This window comes from Vigna unguiculata, chromosome 5, assembly GCF_037176805.1.
Source record: "Vigna unguiculata cultivar grain cowpea cultivar isolate G323 ecotype 2 chromosome 5, ASM3717680v1, whole genome shotgun sequence".
Classification (NCBI taxonomy): domain Eukaryota; kingdom Viridiplantae; phylum Streptophyta; class Magnoliopsida; order Fabales; family Fabaceae; genus Vigna; species Vigna unguiculata.
The window spans coordinates 16,081,764-16,091,846 of NC_140796.1; the positions used below are offsets into that span (position 1 = coordinate 16,081,764).

Sequence of the window (10,083 nt, forward strand, 5' to 3'; positions counted from 1 at the left end):
TGAAAATGAAATCCACTAAATAAAAAAACGTAAGTGGATAATGATATAGAAGAAAGTTTACTGCAAAGTTAACATGCCAAAAATTTAATTAATATATATGCAAAGATGATGTGTTAAGTGGTGCGCACTGTTATGAAAATCATCACCTAGCATGTGTGAATTTTGTGACTAAATTAAGAAATTTATAAACTTTATCACTTACTTTTGAAAATTTTGTATGTTTTATCATTCCACCTTTTTCTTGTATCTCATCTAACTTTTTCACACATTTTGTCACCCCACCCTTCTTTTAAAATATTTTTTCACCTAACTTTTTGTTCACACAATTTGTTTCCATATCATTATTAAATATTTTTGTTTTAAATAAGCATTGCTATTATAAATTGTGTCCCCAATTATAATTTATTGGACCTATTGGCCCATTATCCTTGTTCATAATAAGCATCTTGGGTATTTCTTTTATCACACATGTATTTTCTTCTTACACTACTTTTCGGTTGAAGAATCTAAAAATGCATTATAGATTCTAAATATGAAAATGCATCTAAAATTATATAATTCCAAAACTAAAAAAATGTATTTAGAATTATGTAATCCAGAAATTATTTCAGATTACATATCTAGAAATATATTTTAGATTAAAAAATCTGAAAATTTTAAAATGTGCATGTGTGTTATTTTTTTTATTTATATTTTTATTAAAATTAATTATAAAAATAAGGATTTTTTTATAATTTATTATTATTAAATACTTTTTAATTATAAATAATTATTAAATTTTTAAAAATTAGTTATTAAAAAGATTAAATAGCAAACTTAAGGAGCGTTTATTTACATTTTCATTCATTGAGAGTATTTCTGTATTTTCATACTATAGGATGCATGTAGAAAACATGGGTGTGGAAGAAGAAACTGTCTAACCGTATCACCCAAAGATTGATGGGAATTGCTTTCTGCACCCAAACAAAATTCTTCTGGCACCCTACAACTTCTGGAATTTATTTTCTGGAATACAATATATAATTTTAAAAAACAATTATTAAAAGAAATCATCCAAAAATTTCTCAAAATTTTTTATGTGGAGGTGAAAAAAAAATTGATGATTAATTCATTGTGCCTTGTAACCATATTCTCCACATCTTTTCCCTTCATATTCTTTATTTGTACTCTTTGTTTCCACTATATCTTAGATAATATAATCCAATAACATGCTTTAATGCTAGCCAAACTATTATGTGTCAACATTTTTAATTTCATAACTTATGAAATAAGAACAATCTGGTTCCACTAGTTTGATAATATCATCTCTAACAATATATATATATATATATATATATATATATATAAAATTTATATATACATCTTATATTCCTATTTTATTTAATTGTTTTATAATAAAAAGTGGAAATAAATTATACAAATATTAAAAATATTTGCATACAGATCTCAACAACACACTACATTATAATTCACTTCAAATCACCCATTATTTTTTTTTTATGTAACCATTATTATTATTTTGTTTTCTCGGAAGATTTAAAAAAAAAATGTACGAAGCTATCTTAAATAAAAAAGAAAAGTAATAGAAATACAATGTCAGTGTCTTATATTAACCTGGGCCTTGAATGTATGAGTTTAGCCCAAAGACAGTCGTTCGGGCTCTCGAACTAGAATAAATTTGGAAAGTTGCAGGAACTGCAAAGTGCAGAGGAAGAAAGAATTAGGGTTTTCATCTTTGTCATCAGAAAACGAAAATGATTTACGACGTTAACTCTCCACTTTTCCGATCCTTCCTTAGTCAGAAGGGTGGCTCCTCTGATAAGAGGTTTGTGCTTTCTCTCTTCCTTTCGGTAAACCGTTGAGGAATTCGAATGTATTGAATTGTTTGTCTTTTGTTATTTGCCTTCGGTTTTTGAGCTATTACCATTTTCTTGTTTGTCTAAGTTCGTTTTATTTGTAGATATATAAATTTTTTATTGTATGTATATCTGTTTTTTAGTTTCTGTGTTTGTCGCATCCTTCGCCATTAAAATAAAGAAGAAAGAACACAGACACGCTTAGACATTCATTGTGCGACAACAAGTTGTGTTTTTGGGCGTATTTGGGAAGAGGTCCGGACATAGTGGGTTTCTTTTCTTTTGTCAGAAAATGAAATATAAAGACTTTCAATCTTCAGCAAGTGGCTTTGCATAACTTCATGTGACAATATTTTTTAAATTCATTCTGTTCAATTTTATGATTGCAAGTGAACTGTTATGTGACTTTCGTTTTTGCTCATGAGGGCATCTGCAATTCGATATGTTGAATTATTGACCAAAGGAGTTATCACTAATGGCTGCTGTGAGAATGACAATTAGATTGGTTTAGGATGCAATGTTGTCAAATGGAGGCACCATAGCCGCCATAGTGGAATTGCCTGGTTGATTTTTTTCTTAATCACAGTAACAAATTTGTTAGGGAGGCCCACCATGGTGGTGGTGCTATAGGCTGCAATGGTGTGTGTATACTGATAAGTAGGCCTATAGAGCAAGTAACAAATTAATGATTCTTAATCTACTACATGGGGTCAGCTAATGGTTTTGGATATTAAATGTGAAATTTGCATCCACTGAAGGAGTTTTTCTTTGGCTGCTTGAAGTATTCAAATTCACTGAAAAAGATTTTGAGAAGGTTAATTTGAAATAATGGATTGAGTAAATAGAGTTGTAAATCATTTTCTCGAATTTCTGTTCCCATGGTACACTTGCGAACAAAGATGAATAGTGTCATTTTTTCTTATCTGGTACACCCTATACGGAGATATAACACTAATTTGTTTTATTTCTCGTGGTCTTAATGTATGGTTGCATTAGCAGGGAAAATAAATTATACACTTTGTAATGATGGAAATTTTGTAATCCTGTTTTGCTGTTGATAGCACATTCTGTTGTCTCTATACTAATTGACGAGAACCTGTCATGAAATTTGACGTTATATAATTGTTCGTGTGGCCATGACTTGATGATTAATATGTAGTTTAATAGTTTAATGTCAGTGTTTTTTATTTTGTTTGGATGTTAACAAATTTGTCTATATCTTTACTAGCGTTGCTACAAATGATTGACCTTTCCATCTTCTCTTATCATTGGTTGATTCTGCTGTTCTCCCTCCATACATGCACTCTTGCATTTTTTGAAGTAGACATTTTTTATTTATTCAGTTCTGAAATATGTTTTAGTTTTCTTATCTCAAAATAAATAGAATTATCTGAGAAAACAAAGGTTTTGTAGTTAATTATTAGTGTGTTTTTATCCCAATGGAAACCAAAGTTTATCTTGCTTTTACGTTTGACCTTTTTGAATGTGTGTACAATGAAATCAATTTAACAAATTTGTAATCATTTGTATATTATCGAGCACTTTTATGTGTTATAAACTTACTTCAATTCCGAGACTACTCTCAGATTTATGAATTATCAGATTCATTGGACTTCTATCAGTTACAGATTGTCATTTATAATAAATGTGCCTTAGTGTTGCGTGAACTAAATTCTGTTTTGTGATGACATGATGGATTAATCTTTTTCCACTATACAGTGATGTGTTGGTCTTGTTTTCGAGATTATATTGAAGGTTTATCAAATTGTTTTGTCTCAGGAAATCAGAGGAGCAGAAGCCAAAAGAGCAGAAACCCAAAGCCAGTGAGAACAAACCTATAATGACAGAGTGATAACAACTTGTCCTCATTCGGTTGTGGAATGAAATTAGATGGTAGTAGGTTTTGTGTTGCTGCTATAAAATAGAAGATCCTTTTGTTTGTGTTGAGTTACATGCAGTGATGCCGGATTTTGTTATTGTAATGGATTGATTTTGGATATGCTTGGAATGAAACAGTAATGGACACAATTTGAGCTCAGCCATTGGAGACTTTCGCACATTTTGGAATATATTACGTAAATACAAATGTTTAAAAAATAATCATAAATTAAGTTCAATATGTTGGTCGTATGCATATTTGTTTTTGTGTATAATGGTTATTGCAGAATACTTGCATGTGTAGGTTATGAAGTAATTTTTTAATTTATATATATATATATATATATATATATATATATATATACCAAAATTATAAAGATCACCTAGAGTTACGATTTCTATATCAAAGATTTTTCCTAATTTATATATTAAAGATATTTTTGAAATGCCAGTATTCAGAATGACTTATCATATAAAAAATATAAGTGATAAATATGTTTTTGCTTTTTCAAGTTTTAGTGAAATTTGGAATTAGTCCTTCTTCAAAACTTTTGATTAATTAATGCGTTTAAAATGTCAAATAAATTTGACAAAATTTGATAAGAAGGATTAAATTCACGTATCTTTATAAATAAAGGACTAAATTGGTATAAAGTTTAAAAAAAGGACTAATTCTAAAATTCACTCAAACTTAAAACATATTTAATCCAAAATATAAATTAAAGTTTACATTAAATTTATAATAAATTTTCTCATACAAAAAAAAATAACTTTTTTAACTTCACGGAAAATTGATTCGATTGAACGAAAAATTGGTTTTATTAGAAATTAAATTGCAGTATTATTTTTGTTTTAAAAATAAGATCTAACTCTCCTATTCTATTTTTTCTTTGGGAGAAACTTTGAGAAGATCAACCTTATGTTATTAATATAATTTACAATTTATTTAGACACTAGCTTTCGTTTATTCCAATTTCATTTTAGTTATTCAAATTCATTAAGGCAATCACTGCTTGAACTAAATTATCTGGTAGTTAAATATTTTAACACAAAACTAATAAGATATAAAAATTAAATTTTATTAAACTACACAAATTTCATCTCAATTAATATTTCTTTCAAACTCAAACATTTGAAATGTGTTCAAACAATACATGGTTCTACATAAAATATGACACTTTGACTATATAAGATAAGGTTAAATACAAAACATAAATAACTTCCTTTACTTTCCAAAACAACTAAATCAAACATAATAAAATTTTAGCATGTGAACAAGTTGAGATAGAGATAGTGTCCCATTACTCATTAAATATTCGTGCAAGTTTCTTTTATACATGCAAATATCTATAGATATCTATATTATTAATTTTAATTTTTTTAAATTTAAATAAAATTATTTAAAAATAAATCTTTAAAATATAAATTTAGATAAAATGTTTTTTAGTACATAATAAAATATTAATGTAAATAAATTTGGTATTTCTAAAAAATAAATTTAAATAAGTTGTATCAAAATATTAATTTTAAAATATTAATCTTTTTTAAAAGTAATTTTAATTTTGTATGTCTAAAAAATAGAAATATATGAAGTTAAATTTTACACAATAATTTTATGATTAATATTGTGACATCCAATTTAAATGGAATAAATTTCTAGAAACATCACATAGTTATACATAAATAGAGCACAAGACAAGGAGTATAATAGATTTACCATTACAGTTATACACAAATTACTAGAAAAGAAAGCAAAGTCACTCTGCAACGCCATAAATAGAATTATCCAAAATATTAATGAGCCAACACCAACTCGTGACTAACTAAATTGCAACATTTCCATCATCCTAATGACCACTAGGGGTTTCCACATCTATTCACACCAATAAATTGGTGATCATTGCAAAAAGGAAAAGTCAAACAGAGAAACATACACTAAACAGAGAGGTAAACTAGAGTGAATATTTTAATCATGTTATAGAGCAAGTAAATGTTAAATAAGGATATAAACAAACAAAGTAGTAGGCCTTCGATCATGTAATAACAAACAAACATGACTCTATGACTCAATTATCCGGATTATAATCTTGATATAAAATTCTAAAGGAAGTATGCACTTGTACTAGTTTCTAAACTCTGTAAAGTCTAGACACAAGAGGTTATCACCCAATCACACCCTAGGGTTAATCCCCTGATTATCTAAGGTCGTTATCCTGCCAAAGACTGGGACCTCCTACCACTCTCACAACATAAATCATTCTACTCTATGTGAGTGTGAACGATTATTAGAGTTCAGGATTAGGGATGTCAACGGGGCGGGTAGGGTACGGGTAGTAGCTCCCCCGTACCCTACCCGCTGGATAAATATTTGCCCCGTACCCATATCCATATCCGTCGGGTATTCGTTATGTGGGTACCCGTCTATTTTTTTCATATCCGCGGGTATCCACGGGTATCCGCGGGTATTTACAAAAATATTTTAAAAAATAAATATTTAACTATAGTTAGTGCTTAGATCAACAAGTCCCCTTTCTCCGATTGATTATTGAAAAACAAACAAATAAAAAATCACTACCAATTTATATTGTAGTTTATTTTTGAATAAAATATTAAAGAAATTACTAACTTCATCAATGTCCACCTCTTGCAACATTGTATAAAGTTTCATGTTGTCCAATTTTAATCTAGAAGAGCCTTAAAACATAAGAAGTTCAGTAAAAATTTCTAACAATCACTTAATTAAAATATCTAAGTAAAAGTGTTAATTTTATTACCTTCCATGTTGGTCCATAACCAGTCTTAGAGACACATCAATACCTTCACAATATATGGAAGTAATTTACTCATTTGTGGGGTAAGAATCTGACCACCATTATTGGATGAAGACTCATAATGTTGTTATATATATATATATATATATATATATATATATATATATATATATATATATATATATATATATATATATATATATATATATATATATATATATATATATATATATATATAAGGTAAAGTTTAGCGGGTACGAGTATCCACGGGTACAAATACTATGATATCCGTACCCGCCCCGTTAACATGCAGGTATCAAAAATACCCATACCCGCGGGTAACGGGTATCCATTTTTAATATCCATTTCCTACCCGTTGCGGGTTTTATCCGCGGATACCCGCGGGTACGGATTTTTTTGACATCCCTATTCAGGATACCTTCATTTATCTAGACATCTCCTATATTAAGGTATACACTAACCACACCATCCCCTAGAGTTTTCCGTGAAACTCTTTTATCATCAACATTCCACATGCCATCTCAAGCATTATAATCTCATGCCAATGTCCAACCAAGTCATGTCTCATTTCATACCAAGACATCAACTTCAGTCTCATTACATCACATAAAACATACATGCTTAACATTATTTATCATGTTATTAATGAGTTAAACAACCATCAATAATGGAGAACAATTAAAAGAACGCAGCCCTGCACCTATCTCGCTCAAGCAACAGAGTGTTCTTGCTTAAGCTAGGCGTTCTCGCTTGAGCAAGAGCTCGAATAGTGAGCATTGCAGGTTTCTGTGAGTTCTCGCCTGAGCAAGATTACTCTCGCTCAAAACTGAAGCTCATCGCCTGAGCAACAACTCGAGCAGAAAAACCTAAGTGAGCCTCTACTACTTTCGCTTAGGCGAGACCTGCTCGTCTGGGAAAAATTTGCAGGTTTTGACACCTATTCGAACATGAAGATCCAAAAACTCAAGCAAAACCACATCCAATTCATTTTCATACAACACAAACATCAAACATGCACTAGAAACACAAATCAGAACCCAAAAACATGCAACTTTTACAAAAAGCTTTAAATCCTAGCTTCCCTTACCTGGAAAATGAAAACTGCAGGGGAAGGGAACCCTAACAGAAGCTTACCACAACATAACGACAACTTAAAAGTTGAAAATAGAACACAAGGTCGAGGATGAGGTTCTAGAGAGAACTCAAGACATAAACTAAAGCACCTAAACTGGAAAAAGAGACAAACATAGGTTTGAGCTCAACTTACATGGAGAAAAATGAGCTCAACTAGCTTAAAGGATAAGAAGCTTATGCCCTAGCAGAGCTTTATGTTTCAGTACTGTGAAGGAGGAGGGAAACAATTTCTGAGAAGGGAAACGTAATGAATAGGTAAGTGGTTGAAAAGAGGTCTTGGGGGTACTACGCGGGCTAATCCTAGACCCTCTAATAAGGTCAGGTCCAAACCTTATTAGAAAAAAAAGAAAACTTACAAATTATCATTAGTTTCGTAAAATATAAAAGTATGTCATTTAAAAAAATATAAATCAGTGAGAAAATTTTATACTTATAACAATAATATTATTTTTTATTTTCTTTATTTTTATTCCTTGTCAATAACTAAATATAATAAATGAGTTGTGTGTTAGTTTTTATTCCATGGTCTAGTTTTTTTTAATTTGTTTGTAATTATTTTAAATATTTTAAACTTATTATTTTAAATAAAATAATTATGAATAACAGTGTATAATTGTATATTTATCATAAATTTAATTTTAATTTATATATCTAAATAGTTTTTTGGTATAAATATCTAAACTATATTTAAAAATGAGATTATTTTGTTACAAAATCCTTAAGAAATAATATTTTTGTTGTTTCATCTCTTTATATTAGACAAATATAATTACAAAATTTAGCCGAAAGCAAATTTAAAAGATTGTAAACCTATTCATGTAAATTAAAATATAAATATAGAAATAGATATAAATAATAGTATGTAATTATATGAATTATTTATCACTAATCTAACTTATAATTTAAATATATTTTTAAGTATTTAGATTATTTGATAAACTAACTATAAAACTATAATTTAAAGGGTTAACTACTTTTATGGTCCATAAAATATAACATGATTTTGGTTTTAGTTTTTATTTCAAATTTGATCTTGTTAGGTCCACATAATTAAGAAATGCATGGATTTAATCCTCAATGATCGACTGCGTTAATCTATTTATTTTTTGACGTGGCAAAAGGTATGTCACGCCACCCACCGTTTTTGAACACGTGTCATGTTTTTAGTTACACTTGATTAAGGTCCAAACCTTAATCCCTTCCTCTTATTCATGTGGGAGGGTTCTCTCCCTTCCTCATTCACAACACGAGCAACCCTCACTTAGTCGATGACCACCTTTCATTGAACTGGAGCCACCAACGGCGACGTCGGTGGTCACCACAAGCTTTGCCAATGTAGCCACTACACCTACCTCCATTCTATCTTTTCCCATTTCGAGTCCCCTTCATGCTATACCAAGTATCAACCTCTTCAAGTATCCTTCTCAATATTTTCTTAAGATAAAAAACTCTTAATTACAATGACTTATCATTTAACCCTCTCATAGCAAGAGTGTATAATAAAGCTCATAGGTTACAACTTCACTTAATGAAGGATTTTACAATATTCAAGCTCTCAACTCAATATTTCTCAAAACACTATTAATATGACAATTTCTCAACACTTTTGTTGTTTCTCTATTCTTTTGTTCGTATTATTCTTGTATGGCTCTACATCCATTATATAGTTGTCGCTTTAGCTAGTTGTTGAGAATTCAAATTACAACTCTTCATCATAATCTTCTTGATAAGGAATGACTTGATTAATTCATTTAATTTATTTTCAGCTTGGACCTTTCAATGTCATTCTTCAAGACTCAATTCTGAATCAGCTGATGCTCATGACATCCTTTTTCTTTTTGTGAATGAGTTCAAACTTTATTTCAATTTTGCTCTCTCAAACGTCACAATTTCATGTTAAGGAAATTTTGTGCAATATGCCTCTACATTTGAACTTTTAATGCAATAAGTTTCACAATAAATCAAATTTAACTTTTATAAAAGCAAAATTGGAACGAGGGGAGTGGATAAATAAGAATTAAAAAGGTACTAAAAAGTATAAATTCCAATACAATTGAAGTATCATTCAAATACCTAGGTATGACTATAGGAGATACCCAACAAAGCTATCTTTTTGGCATCTAGTTGTTCTGGAAATTAAAAACAAGTTGTCTAGATGGAAATGAAGGTTTTTATCATTTGCCAAATGAATATGTCTAATAAAATCATTGATCACCGCCTTGCCTTTTTATTATTTTTCATTTTATAAAGACCAATAGGCATTTGCAATATCGTAAAGAACCTTCAAACAAATTTTCTTTGGGGTTGGGAAAATGAAGGCATAAAAATTGCTTGGATAAAGTGGGAAACCTTATGTGGAGATATAGAACTATTTAACAAACCTTTATTAGCAAAATGGAAGTGGAGATTAGGTATGGAAGAAA

General features: G+C 29.4%; 1 protein-coding gene across 1 annotated transcript; it reads left to right on the forward strand.

The window, feature by feature from the left end:
* The first annotated feature begins 1,629 nt into the window (after nucleotides 1–1,629).
* LOC114183784 (wound-responsive protein-like protein) lies at nucleotides 1,630–3,894 on the forward strand. Its single transcript, XM_028070916.2, has 2 exons — nucleotides 1,630–1,825; nucleotides 3,636–3,894. The coding sequence occupies exons 1-2, from the start codon at nucleotides 1,755–1,757 to the stop codon at nucleotides 3,706–3,708; spliced, it is 144 nt and encodes a 47-aa protein (XP_027926717.1). The 5' UTR covers nucleotides 1,630–1,754; the 3' UTR covers nucleotides 3,709–3,894.
* The last annotated feature ends 6,189 nt before the right edge of the window (nucleotides 3,895–10,083 follow it).

What these genes read in the sequence shown, in the direction of transcription:
- LOC114183784 (XM_028070916.2), top strand. Translation starts at nt 1,755, where the DNA reads ATGATTTACGACGTTAACTCTCCACTTTTCCGATCCTTCCTTAGTCAG. An exon ending in GGTGGCTCCTCTGATAAGAG is followed by an intron (nt 1,826 to 3,635) that starts GTTTGTGCTTTC and finishes GTTTTGTCTCAG; the next exon opens with GAAATCAGAGGAGCAGAAGC.